Raw genomic sequence first — 16,812 nt, 5'->3', positions numbered from 1 at the left:
TCTGAAATGACATTAGAATGATAAGTGAAGATGTTTCTAGATCCATTGTCAATATATTATAATGTAAAACTTTGCATTTCTATAAATAGAAAAAATGAGATGATTATATTCATTCAGTTTAGTGTAAAAATATTGAAACAACAACACCATCTTTCACACTGTGACTGTTAACAATACCATCCTCAATCCCTTACTTAAGGAAATTACTTTTTTAAAGTAACTTTTGAGCTACATGCATTATAAGAATCAGCAAACGAAAACTGGGACAGTAGACGTTCACATCTTTGCACATCTAAATCTGCTGGTATGAGCCATGCAGAGGAATCCTCATTCCTCTCTATGTTAACATCAGCATTTTTTCTCTAGAGTGAGGAGGAAAAGATGAAAATTTAATCAGAGAAAAAATGCCAACCACCAACAAAAACAAGTTTCAAACATTAAACAAAACAGCATATACAGTATATGTTGCATGTATATATTATGAAAATTATTGGCAATATATTCTGTGATGTTTGCCTGCCTGTTTATCCATAAAACATTCCTGCCCTTCCTATGTAAAGGGATAGTTCACCCAAATCAAAATATTGTCATCATTTACTCCATTTCTGTTTTTTCCAAATCTGTATAAAGGTATAAGTTCTAATGAGTACAGAGAAAGATACATGGAAAGATGCTTTTTACCAAACAGTCCTTGGACCACTTTGACTATCATAGAAGGAAAAGTTAGGCTACTTTTTTGATCTGTTGAACACAAAAGATGATATTTTCAAGAGTGTAGGTGTATTTTAACTATGGTAGTCAATGTGGTCCAAGAACTGTTTGGTGACAAGCAGGGGGGTTGAGCCTAAAACATTAGGGGCTAATGTAGGGAATTTGGATTAGGTTGTAAGAGGTATTTTTTTTCAAGGAAAATATTCTTTGCATGAACCCATTTATGCAATATCTTATCAAACACAAAATAATAATTTGTAACTTTATACATCTGACCCATTGTTATCTATGTATAGCTACTTATGTCTATTGTATTTCATTCTCTTCATTTTCAAAGTTATTTATGATTCTTTTATCCATGCATTTTTCCTGTTCATTTTTTGATGGTGGAATCATTGGAGAGTATCTTCCAGACTTGACTTGAGCAAAATAAAGCATATGGTGATGTTTGTAATGCCTTCGTGCTTTCACGTTTGTGAGCTGGGAAATGAACAGTCAGTTCCTTTGGGATTTTTCCTTGTTTGTAAACTGTGTAAATATTTGTTTTGTTTTTTACAACTTGAATCACTTAAATACTAAAAGTATTCATATGAATATAAATATTTAATAACTGTAATTTATAATGCCAATGCTTGACCTACTATAAATACAAAATTAAAAGTTGTGAAGTGAATTTTATAGTAAACACAAACAGCCAGTGGCCTAATAACTGCTGGTGTGACTGAGCTGCTAGCATGTTAACACTTGAGGTAAAGCGCGAATCCAGCGATACACGTCCCAAAAAGTTTCTCCCAAAAACTGTATGTTTACTTCATACCCGATTGTGTTTAAAAAACTTTTGACATAATTACATGTGTATTTTACCATTCAAGCAATAAGCCTGAAAGGCAAGATTTGCACGCTGACGGGAAACATTTGCTCAAGGATTCAGTTTTTTTTACAAGGAATACAAAACAGTTTTGCTCCACTTCGCTGTCATATATTAGGATATTATTGCTATCCCGATCCTGGGCACTTTTGTGAGGCAGCAGCCAGGTAAGAAAGGTTCACCAGACCACTCACTGACCTCACATGAGCGACAGGCTACATCTGCGCATCATCCTCGTAAAGAAAACGCATCACAAATTGATCAAATTCATAAAGATTATTCTGCAATCGCAGAATCACGAAAAACTGTGCGGGCTTGTTGTGATAATCGGTTATAGGTTGACTTCCGTCTGCCTGTAGGCTACTGGCACACTTAAGTTAATACATTTCTTCGTCTTCTGCCAAAATGAAAGAAGATGAGCCAGCGTCAGCAGCGAATTTTAAACGTCCAGTAACTGAATCCCCAATATTATATTTCCAGGCTAAAACATTCGGGGCTAGATTCCAAACAACGGGGATAGAGCCCCGAATAAATAGCGACGCCCATGGTTACAATCATTCGTCCAAAGTTTTTTCTCCGTGTTCAACCAAACAAAGAAATGTATTCAGGTTTGGAACAACTAGAGAGTGAGTAATTCATGACCGAATTTTACATTTTTGGGTGAACTATCCCTTTAAAATAGTTATTCTGTGTGCATTTCTGCTACTATCCACAAGAGGCTGCAGCATCACATCAACCTTGTGTAATGATATCTTTAACAGGTAAAAATGACAGCCATCACTAACAACTGCACCATATGTGCCTACCAGACTGCATTCAACGATTGGTTCGTTTATAAAACATGTATTTTATGTAGGTACGTTAAAAAGTCTTCACGATAATTGGGACACCATGCGTCACATACGCGCGCGCTCTCGAGCAGGAGAAAGACACGCGGGCGTGCGGACACTCCTCTGTCTCCTCACCTTGACTCCCTCTCTCTAGCAACCGCTACACAACACTTTACTGCGTAATAACAACTTTTGCTGGTGACAAAAAGAATCTCACAGCAGGTCATGGAGCAGTTTCCACCAAAATTTAGTAAAGTTCTGGTGACACCTGACCCGCAATACATCCCGGGGTAAGTCTGTCAGAGTTGTCGGTTAACGTACCTTTCTTGACATGGTTCCACAACATTAGCAAATTCTTAACTTTTATAAACGTTAAGATGCACTTTTTTTAATTTTGTCATGTTATATTAAACGTGTAGTGTTTTTTTTTGCACATTTATGACGATTTTTGTAAATACTACAGTTAAATTTGTGGTTGCCATGGTAATAATGAAAAAAAAGCGTTGGTTGCTATATTTATACTATTATACAATATTGGGCTGCTAATAAATAGGCTTATTAAACAAAGTATAGTTATTCAAAAATGAATTTTATGCATATTTTAAATACATGCAAAGTAATATAATATAGTCTTTTAAAACAATGGGGTCTGTTTTTACTTACAGTTGTCAAATATTCATTCTCTATGCTGTAACTGTCAATATACAGAAGTATCTGAATTGAGGAAAATGAATATAAATGATATATAGTGGAGAGCCTATAGTGTCATCATAACTGGTTTTGAAATACACAGACGCATATTTGACAAATCACCACACGTCACAGACATATTATACATATTATCTGCTTATGGTTGTGTTTAGTTATGCAGGCTACTGTCCTCAGCTGAAGTATCACGTTGGTCAGTCGTACGGTCAGTTAACAGCGCAGCTCCTGTCCTCTCCTGAAGTCTCTCACTCACGGAGGCTCGTGCTCCATACGGGTCGCTTCCCATCCACAGAAAACCAAACGGGACCCCGCGATGAGATCTGGAGGGGACGGCATGGACACAGAAAACTGGAGAAAATGATACCAGGATACACAGGTTATGTTATGAATGCATAACATGCAGGTCAAGCGCATTCTCCAGTCAGATATTTTTCCATCTAACTTCCTCAATGTCTGGTTTGCAAAACAGACGTGGTAACATGCACCATATCTGCGTCTTGCACTCCTAGGTTTTGTACCAACGCGTCAAAACTACTTCAGCAGAACATATGCGGAAACCTGTCGAGAGGCTCTGTCACAATTCAACCAGGAACAAGAGAGGAGGATTCGTACAGCCTCTGCTGACCTGCCTTATTCTGTCAACAACAGTGTTCCAGGATTCAAAGTAAGCTGTCACGCTCACTTTACTTCCCTTTGACAGCTCTCCCGTGATGGGTCACCCTGTTTAATTATACATGCTAAATATCTGGTATCAAAGCAGGTCGAGTGTCACACGCCCTGTAAATGAAAAGACGCGCTGTTACTAAACAGGCTTTCCAATCTGGACTGCAGATGATTTCAGGCCATTATCGTCACATTGTGTTTCAACAAGCTGTGAAAGTCTAATGATTTATTCAAAGACTACACTTTCGAAGGAATAATTCTCCAACGATTAAAATGTACTCAGCTTCTCTACCAACATTCCATAACTGTACGAAAGCAGAAGTGGATTGCTAAAAATGCTGACGAGTTTAGAAAGAATAAATGAGCACAATATATCATATGAAACAATATTGCGAGTCTTCCGCATCCATTTTATTGCTCTGTGTAAGGAAGACACTGATAATCTTTCTTCTGCTGTGGCTTTAAAATCTACAGGAAATGTATAAAGTCATAATCAGACACATGAAATGTTAGAACTAAACTTGTGCCAATATTCAATTACATTGTGATATTGAATGTGCACAATTTTGTTATTGAACATACTTCAAAATACTGTTAAGTATCTTTTTACCTAAAGGGTTTAGATTTGAAGCTTCCTTTTTTTTAAGTGTTTTAAATTTACAACATTGCATGTGTGCTGTGTGCAGTATAAGGGCCTGAGTGAAAAAGCTTTACAAAGCATAATAAAAGCATGGATTTCATATATTGTATGGTTATAGCTTATAGTGTTATAGTTATATTATATTAACATATTATATTGTAGTCTGTGTACTGTGCATATTTATTTTGTATTTATAAACACATACATACAATATATATATATATATATATATATATATATATACATACAAATTTATTGATTTTTATATTCTTCTTAAATATAGATTACACAATTAAAATGCACAGAATAGAACACAGACATAAACTACTATTTAAATACAAACTTTTATTCTGGATGCGATGATTGGTTTAATCGCCCTAGTTAAAGTATACATTATCTGCACTTAAACATACCTGCCCAGAAAATAATGAATAAAAATAGTTTATTACAGTTGTGTACTTTTGCACTTGATTGTTTTGCTTACTTTATAAATTTGTATGTATTTTAATGATCTCATTAATTTTATCATAATATTTTTATATTTAAATGTTCAAGTCTTTTAAAGTTGTCAAATAGTTTTTTAGAGTACAACAAGTTTTAAAACTTTTTTGTAACAAAATTCAATATCATAAACAATTTGATTATACTTTACTTAAAGCCTTTATGTTGTATAATGTATTATTAAGTGTTATTAAATGGTACGATGCAATATAATTGTTCATAATGTGTTGTAATACATTACATTTGTTGTAAAGAATTTTAAACAAATAAAAAATGTAAAGTGTAACAATAAATTGATAAGTGATATAATGTGTTAACTGTAGTTACAATTATTCATAAAACATTACAATGCATTATCAGGTGCATTACAACCCATTATTAAGATATTAAAACGACTTTATAATTCATTATACAAATATGCTTTAAGTAGTGTTACTAAATAATCAAGCACTTACTGTCCCTTGATATGAAAAATTGACACAGTCACATGCCTGTTGGAACCAATAAGATTCAACTTTATTGTCATAAATACAGAGCAAATAAAATGGAAATAGCATCTCTAGTATCAGCAGAAATAGCAGCGTGTTTTAATAAACCTAAATGTGTGTGTACACATTGTATTTGGAGTGTAGGGTTAACAACATGTCATTGTCTTTTATTTTTTAAAAATCCAATTAATTACTGTTTAAATTGATGAATGAGACCTCAAGCTAACAGTTGTTGTTTTTTGTAGCCAAGAATGTTGAACACTCCTCTGACAGCAGTATCAAAAGACGCTGCCCCCTACCAGTCCCCGGACCCCTGGAAGCCACAAGGCTCTCCGTACCACATGGAGGAAAGCAGCCCACATAAGTATTTTATCTCAGGTAAGCCAAAGTTAAGCTTAAGCAAGAAGCAAATAGTTTTTTCAATGTTTATCTCTAAGTTAGAAACATGATGTGGTCATAGCTTAGAGCTTGATGTGATAGTGAGACAACATGTAACATTTTGGTCTATGTATTTATAGGTTTTACTGGCTATGTTCCCAAAGCCCGATTCCTTATTGGAACTGGATATCCCATCATCACCAACAAGGCACTGATCCAGTTTGGCAAGGAAATGAAGGCAGATCAAAGCTCATTCAGACTGCTAGAGGAGACTACTGGCTTGCCTATGATCTCCACAATATACCCCTCCAAAAACGGTCTTCTACCTGCCTACACAGGGCACATTCCAGGTATTTGCAAAAAAATAAGATTGCTGCTACATTCCAGAAATGATGCTGTGTTAATAGAGCAAACGTCATTTTAGAAAAAGTAAACATGGCTGCGTAATTGTCTGTCAACAGGATATAGATATAAATATGGCCAAACGTTTGGGCAGCTTACCCAAGATGCTCTGGGTCTTGTTGGTACACAGAGGATGAAAAGTGGGGAAAACAGACTGAGCTGAAGAACCAGAATATATTTCAGCATTTAGTTCAACAAGCACCAGAATGTTATATCTGCTGAGTTAAGTTAACTTGGTGAAAAGTTTAATAAAATTAAAAGAATCACAACTCACCAAAAGACAATGTTACAATAATATCGGCATTAAGAAGAGCATTTCTGTATTTTGCTATTAATGTAAGTGTAATGAATTATGATCATAGAAAGTTATTTAAGTTGATTGAAAGAAATCAACATTTTTAAACAATGTAAAAAATTACTTCTTTATTACAACAACACACAGATACACCAAAGCGCACAATACCAACATGGATGAAAGAACATTTTTATTTTAAAGGTAGGACCTAAAATGTTCAACAGCGTAAAGACAAAATCTTGTTCATCTTACTGTCACTAAGCAGCAGGGGTCAGACTGGGGAGAACGTATGTAGTCATTAACAAATACTGCTGTGTATCTAGTACTATTGTGCGTGAAACACACCCAGCATGCATCTTAATCTAAATAAAAAATAGGTTAACTTGATCATTTTATTGTGCAAAATTGCAATACATCTTTTCTAATACACTGAACACATAATTACGTAGGAAATAAATATTCATGCATTATTTTTTACACTAAACTATTGGAAATACACATAGAGGAGATACACTCTAACAGCAAGAACTAATTTTGTTTTTATAATGCCACTAAATTATGCAAGAACATAATTAATATGACCAGATTTATCCTGAATTATCCCTTTAAGTGTGATAATGTGTGCCATTGCTTACTGTAATGGCTTAAAGACAAATTCCCAAAACTTCTTACAAAGCTAATTTTGCAGATTGGGATGTAATTGCAAGGCAACATTTAACAGTAGAATCTAGGAACAGATGTAATTTTAATGTTTGTAAGGGATGTGACGGTTCACCATATAACTGATAACAGAAATATTATTCAGGAACGTTTTATGGTTGTGGATTAATTGTATTTTTACTACAGCTCAGTATAGATTCAGTATGTGCTCTGTATATGCTTAATCTCTGTCGTGGTTCACTTAAATGCTCTCTGACCATTTCCCTGTCCACACTGACTGCGCAAGCAGGTCCACTTGTGATGCACCAATCTTCAGCCATTCTGAGGGCCGCCTGAGAAAAGACAAAAGTCCAGACATGAAGACAAAAAAAAGGAAGCTCATGCAAAGTTATAAGAATTCACAACTAATACCGTACAAACCTCATGCTTCCACTTATGTTCTTTTGTGCTTTTGTTGGCCCAACTTTGGTTCCACCTACAGACCCAAAGAGTCTGGCCCAACGCAGTGTGCTCAAGGATTTGTCATCTTGAGACCTTTGTGAAGATTCTGGAATGTCATTATTTTCCAATCTGTTTTCTTTATCCTCTTTCTTATGTGTGCAGTCAGAATAGCAGACAGTCGATTCACCAGCTGAAGTGGGAGTCTGGTCGAGCCAATACCCGCTTGTTACCTTGTCACTCTTGCCGTTCCTCTGTATAGAGCTCATCTGAAGGGTATGAGATGACTGAGCGAGAAGCATATGAGACAAGGCTGCTGTCTGGTCTTGCTTCTGCTCATTTTGAATGCGAGTTTTAGATGGCACTTCAAGGTCAAAGGGTAGCGAGGAAAGTGGGTGAAGCAAAAGGAGCAGCTCCTGGAACAATGGTGCATACATCGGCCTCTGAGCCAGAGACATGAAACCCCATTGCTGATAATAGTCCCCAACAATGTCTTGGAAAGAGATGTGTATAGAATGGTGAGAAACCTAGTATTGCAATAACAAACAAACAAATGCAATTTATCATTTCTGGTTATCATAACACTCACCTGCACAACTGTACAAATGACGATCCAGAACTCCAAAGCACGGAAACTAAACAGCAAGGGGTTCATTAGTTAGTTTTCAACATAACAATTTTCACGTATGCATTCAGTTTTTGACCTACTTCAGCAGTTCTATGATGAAGACATTGAGCCTCGTGCTATGATTTGATAAATCTGCACATTTTTTTACCACAGATACCAAGCTGTCAGGCATTCGGGTGGATGAACCTGCAAGAAAGAGATATGTGGGCTTTCATTAACCTTAACGTCTATAAAATTGTGATGCCTCAAATTTTAAAGTCATTTCTACTGGGCTATTCTAAAAGTTGTCTATAGATGGTTTGATCGGACGTACACGCCTGACCCAAAGTTAACTTCCGGTCTGTATTTGGTTATCGGTCTGGGCCGGGATTCCCGATAACGATGGATCTTAGCACTTAAGAACATTTTCTACGTGCCACTTTGTGAACGTTCGTCATCGTTTCACGTGCATTCCCAAAAATGCACTTAACTCAAATGCACGTAGCAGTGCCTTTAAGTGCTGCTTACGAGGCGTTATCTGTTTGTCTTATGACGAAATGTCACCTTACACCATGGCTCGTAGCACGCACTTGTTTTCGAAATGTTTAGGCTAATTATTGTCAACCGGTGTGCACCCGGTAAGTGAATATCGTTTAATGCTGTTTAACATATTTTTTGTGCAACGTGTTATACTTTTTCTGTGTGTAGATAGGACTTTTGTAATTGTGGAATGTATTTAGCAAGTTCTAGGAAAAATTAAAAAGTTTAAATAAAAATAAAAATTGTTGTACACAAACATTTACAGCACTTTCTTAATAATGAGTTCATTATGAAATTGAACCTTTCAATTAGATAACGATAAATTGGAGCACTAATCAATCAAATTGCTCAGCAAATTAGGCATTTCTTTGAGTAATGCCTTCTAAAGTTGTTGGAACATATGAAGGGCAGTGTGTGATATATAAGCTTTGTAACAGCCTGAAACCCTTTAATCACATAGTTCCTCTAAATAATTTGAGGAGAGTGTACAATAGTCTCAAAGAGGAAATCATGGCTCCACTAAACTGCAGCAAGAGAAAGACAAAGACACTGACAACCATCAAGTGAGCATTAAGACCATTTCTCTTTTAAACACAACATTTTATTTTGCATAAAACGTGGATTAACTTTAATACAGCAATCCAGCAACAAATATGCATCCCTTGTTAGACCCAACTACTTGCCCATACTATATATTTTTTATTCTTTACTTTATTAATGTCTGTTCGGTCATTACATTTTTATTGTATTGTATTTTTTTATTAATTTAGTTTAGTAAATTGAAAGATTTAAATAAAAAAGAACTAAATAAAGAAAACTTGATAAGTAACATATAGGCGTGTTTACGTTTAAGCACAATTCACCGATTGTCCTGTAGGTGACCTTATAAATCTGTCTTCTTGAGATGCACTTAGGCCTTTACGATTACTCCTGAGCACTCTTAGATATATGATGATTTTCTGGTGCTACTTACGATGCTTTTGGGAAACAGACCATAATATTATGATCCCTCATACGATCGTTTTTACGATCAACTTTGGCTTACGATACTTTTGGGAAATGTAGCCGTGGCTAGTAATATAATAATTTGTTTTACATTTAATTCTGTGAATGTATATGAATCTTTCATTGTATTTTGAATGTATTCATTTCACCTCTATTAAAACTACAGTTTTAGATTCTCGGACAATATGATAATACTTAAATGTTTCACGCAGCAAGACATTTTTTACAGTGAATAGAGCACAAGAAAACCCCTAAAAAAATACTTGCTTGCACAGACCTGAATGGGCAGTGGCCTCTATGACGTTCCATAATTTGTTGCGTCGCTGTCCTATGATTATATCCAATTTATAGGCTTTCAGACCATCTTGAAGTATGTTCTGGATTGCAGGGCAGAGGTGCTTAAAGACAAGCTGCCTGATGCTGCTGCACAGTGAACTATTTCCAAGTGCGATCTAGAAACAAACATACAATTACAACATTTTTGGGGGCTTTTGCTTGAGAAGCCTTATATGTTAATAATTGCACCATACGTCCGTAAAATATAGAGAGAATATTTACAGCCATGCCATTCAGTCTAATTAGGACACATGGGAAATACTTTTCTGAATTTCTGTTATGCACAGTCACATGTCTATCCAAGATGTTTTGTCCCACTTTCCATGTTATACAAAGAGCCATCTTTGAATTTGACATCTTCCTGGGACTACCTTTTCCTCTGGTTCTTGTATTGAGCTGAAATCCGCTGTGATAAGATCCACTGCTAAACTCAAATCTTTCAACATACCTGGAGGAAAACAGAAAGAGATGAGTGAAAGGAATTCCTTATGAACTCATAAAACACATCCCGCTTATAATCCGTTTCATAATAATGAGGACAAACATGTAGACACAGTTTGTATTTTGTTGCAACCATTGTGCATGTGTTATTTCTGATCCCTAAAGGACTTTAACAGGACTTAAAAAAAATATGTGCTGTAATAATATGCATGCAATGCTTGCATAGAAACACACATACACATGCAGAGTGTGTCAGCCAATCCAAGGGAGTCAGACCTAGAAGTAGGTCACATTTTCTCCTTCAGGGAAGCAGAGGCAATGCTGCAGACATACACTCTGTATTTCTATCCTTATTATGTGACTGACATTGTAGACAGGATTGTATTTCTCTGTTCTGTTTCTATTTCAGCATTTGGAAAAATATGCTCTTATTCTATTTCAGAGTAGATATGTATACTGTAGCTATATTTACTGCACATATGTTTCAATACAAAGCATGAGAACACGAGTAACAAAAATCCTTCCTTTAGTTCAATTATAGAGCGTGGCCGAACCAAGGTTGTTGGTTTGATCCGAGGGAATGCGTGCAACTGAATGGATATATTTGACGCTAAAATGCCACATGCATTTAAAAAATGTAGGGACCCTAAAGTCTATTCACGATCCCTAAGCATCTTACTTTTCTTGTGCAGTGCTTCAACTGAGAAACGTCCTAAGGGGTTTTCTGGGGAAAAGCAGAACTCTTCAGTTGGTCTGTCCATCCTGGAGAATGAGTCACCAGGTCGACATTCCTTTTTAGCACCTGCAGAGTTGAGGAAGTACCTCAGAAATTGTGTTTATGACACTGTCAAGACATGCAGATAAATAAGCTACATGAACGGAAAAAATTAGACTTCAAGACACTTACAAGGCGGTTTAATTGAGCCAAAGAAATGGCTGATGTTGGAGCCAAGTCTTTCTATCCAGCACTCCTCAAATGGCGACAGGGATCTTTGTCCATTCCCAGGTAAATAGATAAGGGGTGGGATGGAGGTAACTGGTGGGATGGCAGGGGAATATCCATGTTGAGAAGGGTAAGATTCATCCTGAAAACTTACAGCCGACAGTTCCTCTCTGATTACAGGTGGAGTCTGGCTCTGAACAAGAGACACTTGCTCTGGAAGACAATTTGGATCTTGTTTTGTGGACGTAAAAGACAGAGAATAAGTTTGTTGTTTTCTAGTCAAGGGATGTTGTTGGCTTGAGCAAGCTTTTGGACTCTCTGTTTCATCCGGTGTTCTGTTCTGGTGAATGCGTCCCAACAGCGTGCAGGGGTGGGTAAACTGAGGGTAACTGGAGGGTAAAACAGGACTTGATGTGCAGGTGGAACATGTGTCTGAACTTGGGGTTGTCTTAAGGTGGACGGTGGAGTAATATCCAACAGGCGAGAGTTGCACGTGTCCCTTGGTTTTGCAGGTAGCTTTGGATGGCCCAGGCTTTTTGTATTTGTAGCTGATGTACCGATTAAGAAGGGATCCAAGTGTCTTGCTCTGTTGTTTCCCTGAGGGTGCTTGAAGCACAAAAGGTTGGATGGGGAGAGAGGTAGGCCTTTGTGCTTTTGTGTATCTTACAACATCTTGGGACAAGGTACTTTCACCTACAGTATATATACAAAGATAAAGATGAGGAAACATTGCACTTCGGTCAGAGAGGGATTATTTGATCAAAATATTCCTTACCTTCTGGATTGGATTGATTATTGCTGTCAGTACACAGGGAAACTATTGTGATCTTGTCATTGTTTTGGGGGTTAAATGACATGGTATTCCGGTATGAAGTATTCGCTTTTTGAAAAGAGGAGAAGTTAGGGGAGCATGACCCTGATGGACCCTCCGGACTTTGTTTTACAGATGAATCTCTATTTCCTTTCTTACATTGAGCAATTTCTGCAAATGAGGTGGCGTGATGACTTGATCGATGTGAAGATAGGTTTGTATCTAGATGGCTTGGCCAGCTATTCTGTAGGACCCCCTGTTTTGATAAGGTACAGCTTTTCTGACTGCTAGTCCAGCTTTGTGACTGAGTCTTGATGTAATTACAACAGTTCTGTTCTGACAGTCTTATAGCAGAGTGATGTGTTTTTACATGTGCCATTTTTCCCTTGCTTTCTATAAATTGGTCCCTGGTGACCCTGGTGTTCATGTCTTCGGTGTGCCCATAACCCTGAAAACGAACATTTCTGGTCATGTTTCCAATTTGGAAAATTCTGAATAAATAAGCTATTTTCAGTACATTACACCATTTATTATGTCCATATTTATTTTGTCTATTGTGAATATTAGTAAATAAAAAAAAATACAAACACAAAACCATCCATTTAAAGTCACGTGAAATTAAAATAGACTATTTACTTTAATACTTTCTGAATAAAATGTGGTGTGAATGATCTTGCTTATTGGCTGAGTGTGTGTGTTGCATATTAAGCTTTTATTCCAAAAACACTTAAAGGGACAGTTCACCCCAGAATAACAGGTTTGTCATTATTTATTCACACTCATGTAGTTTAAAACCATTATATGACTCTTTTTTCTGTGAAACACAAAAGATGTTTTATGAAATATCTCAGTGGTTTTGTGTTCATACAATGGAAGTCAACGGGGGCCAATGGGGTCTGTTTGGTTACCAACGTTTTTCAAAAAAATATCTGTTTGAGTTCTGCAGAAGAAATTAAGTCATACAGGTTTTAAATGACATGAGGGAGAATAAATTATGAATTTTTGACTATTTAAGAGTTTGGACTGAAATACCTGGTGTTTGGTTTGGTCAACGTTTGGCCTCCCATTTTCCTCTCCCTCTGACTGTCCAAAGAGGAAATAGTGGGAGGGTGGAGAACAGCTATCCCGGCTTTGAGTTTCAGAGAAACTTGTCAAAGAGGACCAAGGTGTGTTGGGTGAAGATTGGAATGACAAGTCACATGTTACCAGTTTATAGTAATTCTGAGTGGAACCCGCAAGCTGTGGTTGACTCTGTAGACATATAGCGAGGTCAGAAATTTCCCCTGATAAGAAGCCATCAGAGTCAAGTGGATAGATGTTGCTGTTTGGATCAACACTGCAAGGTGACCAGCTGGGCCTGGGGTTGGAACCATCTTGTTGATCAGGACTCTCTAGGTTAAGCGGAGTTGCTGGAACTGCATTGCTGGTTTTGTTGTAGATAGCGCTGAAGTTGACTAATACTCCATCAGAGCTGTTACAGGAAGAGTCAGTGATATAGTCTGATGGGTTTTCACTCAAGGATTCACAGTTCAAGAGGTTGTCAGTTTGAGCCCAGCTATTATCAGGTTTCTCAAGAGCATGCTTGCTATAGTCTTGCTCGTCAACACAGTCCTGTTCATCACAATCCATGAAGGATATAGGGAGTCCTTTTCTGTCCGTACGATCCTCACAACCTGTAGCCGATTCTTTCTGAGGTTCTTTGTTCTCGTTGGATTTACTGAAAGAGTTTATTTCATAGTTGAGGGTCTTATGGCTCAATGAAGAACGTCCGGTTCGGCATTCAGCGGAGCTCCCTGTGTTCATACTTTGGGCTACATTAAAACCTTGGAGTTGTAGGGATGATCCCTCATTGTACTTGTGCAAGTTGTCTCCATCAGAGTCTTCGTCTTCCTCATCCTCATTCATCAATGTTTCAGGTTTGAAAAGGTTTTGCCATCTGGGTGTTACTTTGGGGTGGGATGGCTGAGTTTTTCTTTCAGGACTTGTTAATGGAGTGCTCTCGGATAAATCTGAGAAGTGTTGGAGCATTGAGGAACACTCTATTTTGTCTTCTGTTTCCGTGGACTTGCAAGTATGGTTGACACTGTCATTTTCCAATGCGTGCCTCGGCAGATTTCCCCTTTCGGGTAGAGATGTACTGTGAGTTAGATTCAGAGAGCGTGGACGCCTGGGTGTCTGCACAGAGCTGTATAGGTTCCACTCAACAAACTGACCATGAACTTGTGAGATGTGACACGCAATCAAAGTCTCTCCTGGCTTTGAGTAAACGTCCATTTTTATAAGTACCAAGAACTAACTGTCAGTCCTTACAAAGTAGGGTGGTTCAGTGACATAAACAGTTCTTGGTTGTAAAAGGCAAAGCTCAGCAGAACTTGTATAAGCTCAGACGTCTGCGTCATTGTTTAAGACAAATTCTAAAGAAAAAAAAATATTTTTAGCATTGTAGATAACTCTCATGTATAAGTCATTCCCGAGATTACTTTATCCTTTTAAAAATAATGAACTTTCAAGGTGCTGTTTGTAATATTTAGGAGGATCTATTGACAGAAATGCAATATAATATTCATAACTATGTATTCAGAGGTTTATAAAGACCTTACACACAGTAATGAAGCGTTATGTTTTTATTACATTAGAATAATCTTTTTCTATCTACATACACCACGCATGGAATACGTCATGTTGTTTTTCTGCAAAGGACTTGTGCAAAAGGACAAAGGGACAAAGTGCTCGACAGAGCTCGTTTTGTAAATACATTGTCTACTTCGGCAAAGAAGCAAAAACATGACGACATCTTTGTCCTGTGTCAGCCACCGTAGTGTTTCGAAAGGGAGGGGTGAGCCATGGAATGAGCCGTTTGTTGCAATTCATGACCTCACCCCTAGATGCTGCTAAATTTCACAAACTGGACCTTAAATGCTATTTTTATGCAGACAAGACAATAATATTAGCTACAGTATATCCCAAACCCTATCAAAAACCTATGGATTAGATTTGAAATGCATTTTATATGTCATTATATCTGTGAAAACCTTGTCAAACATTTGACCAAATTAAATAAATTAAATATGTTTTACTATATGATATATTATATGATATTATTTTCACTTCATGAAAAACCGACTCAAGCTCATGGGAATTAAAATAACCATTTTATGTGGTGGCTAATTCAAATAAATCTGTACGCTTTTATTGCTACGTTTTGTATGATTTGCTTTTACACCAATGACGGTTGAGTTTATGCGTAGCCACCTCGTAAAACAGTTACAAATTCCTGTGAGATCAGTTTGGAAAAACACCATATTATATATAGGGCATCATAATGTACCATTAGTGACAACAACCTTGATTTAAAAAATGGTGGCTATCATTATCATGTTAGTTTTAAACATATGATAATATCGAAAATAATTCAGCAACCAATACAATTTTTGCCTTAAAAGCCCCCTCTCCAACTAATCCTACTTCCACAGAGAGATTCATTGATGGAAAGAAAACGTAAATTAAGCAAAACTAAACATAATTTTGATTATTAGTATAATTCATTTATTTTCTTTTTTTTAAACATAAATAGTGACTTTATCGTTATTGGGAATTCTTTTTGGGCACAATAACTGTGTTGCGAAAATCTAATTTTGTGACAGCAGTGATGTGTGATATAGACCATTTTCCGAAAACGTACATCAATCGAATGCCGGTTCAGAAGAACTTCCCGTTTCAGTTTGTTTAGAACAGTGTCAAATAATTAGACGCTTTTTTTACACGTAAGTTTTTAAGATAAAATAAATACAAATAAATCCGAAAGTGCTTCCGGACCAGTGTTTACATTATGCAAAGTCATCTATGTTAAAACTGAGTACATTTCATACATAACAAATAATCAACAAATGAAAAAAAAAATTTGTGTATACTTCATGATTTTTTATTATCTGGACATCCCCAATAGAAGGTTTTGTCATATTTATCCTCTAGGATCAATTTTGTGTGCAAACTGTAAAACACACAGAGCATTTCTAGATAACATAAATACACAACATTTGTAGATAACAATGAAAAAAAACTCCAACTATTGAAAAGGAGCTTAGAATCATGTTTAGTTTAAAAATAAAGTCAGAGTACGAGCATGAAGAACTGCATCAACTCACCCAGCTGTAAAGCTCCATCAATCTGAGATCGAGCTCACAGCCACAGTCTCACTCTGTATGCAGTGTAACTGGAGCAAACACAACCTAATGCTCTGCGTCCACTGAGCAAAAACGAAGCAAAGAAACACAAAAAAGGAAAAGGGTCAAGTCCTTCTTTAAGTTCCTCTTTAGTAGCACTTCTGTGTGTTCAACACTCCTCACACTCTCTCTGCCTACAGCACAGCCGCTCTAAACCCCACACAGCCCTATAGCAACAGCATCACAGAGCCCACTGAGCATGCTCGCTGCTTTGTTGTTGAGGGATCATATTTGAGGGGATGGCAAATTTGCTTCTGCTCACAGCATGGGGGGCTGAATACGGTTTCAGAGAAATGAGAGGGCTTGAAAAGAAAATTGAGATAG

General features: G+C 36.9%; 2 protein-coding genes across 4 annotated transcripts; one reads left to right on the top strand and one right to left on the bottom strand.

Annotated features, from left to right (window-relative positions):
* The first annotated feature begins 2,354 nt into the window (after positions 1-2,354).
* Positions 2,355-6,871, top strand: cimip2b (ciliary microtubule inner protein 2B). The gene is made up of 6 exons (XM_056735773.1): positions 2,355-2,699; positions 3,273-3,493; positions 3,627-3,781; positions 5,655-5,787; positions 5,928-6,137; positions 6,249-6,871. The coding sequence occupies exons 1-6, from the start codon at positions 2,635-2,637 to the stop codon at positions 6,350-6,352; spliced, it is 888 nt and encodes a 295-aa protein (XP_056591751.1). The 5' UTR covers positions 2,355-2,634; the 3' UTR covers positions 6,353-6,871.
* Positions 6,872-7,010: 139 nt separating this feature from the next.
* Positions 7,011-16,596, bottom strand: LOC130411285 (AP-4 complex accessory subunit RUSC2). 3 transcript variants are annotated; one of them, XR_008905056.1, is made up of 10 exons: positions 16,411-16,596; positions 13,298-14,679; positions 12,230-12,713; positions 11,419-12,147; positions 11,191-11,313; positions 10,442-10,518; positions 10,012-10,186; positions 8,291-8,396; positions 7,565-8,217; positions 7,011-7,476 (listed from the first exon to the last, which is right to left on the bottom strand). XR_008905056.1 is itself a non-coding variant. In XM_056735771.1 (9 exons), the coding sequence occupies exons 2-9, from the start codon at positions 14,537-14,539 to the stop codon at positions 7,848-7,850; spliced, it is 3,306 nt and encodes a 1,101-aa protein (XP_056591749.1). In that variant the 5' UTR covers positions 14,540-14,679; positions 16,411-16,596; the 3' UTR covers positions 7,011-7,847. The 3 variants fall into 3 exon arrangements, 2 of the variants coding, with proteins under 2 accessions (XP_056591749.1, XP_056591750.1); XM_056735771.1 differs by having other exon boundaries at positions 7,011-8,217; XM_056735772.1 differs by lacking the exon at positions 7,011-7,476 and having other exon boundaries at positions 8,081-8,396.
* Positions 16,597-16,812: the final 216 nt, after the last annotated feature.

Source organism: Triplophysa dalaica, chromosome 22 (genome assembly GCF_015846415.1).
Source record: "Triplophysa dalaica isolate WHDGS20190420 chromosome 22, ASM1584641v1, whole genome shotgun sequence".
Lineage (NCBI taxonomy): Eukaryota > Metazoa > Chordata > Actinopteri > Cypriniformes > Nemacheilidae > Triplophysa > Triplophysa dalaica.
Note: the sequence above shows the minus strand (reverse complement) of the source record. Positions and strands in the feature narration are given on the sequence as shown.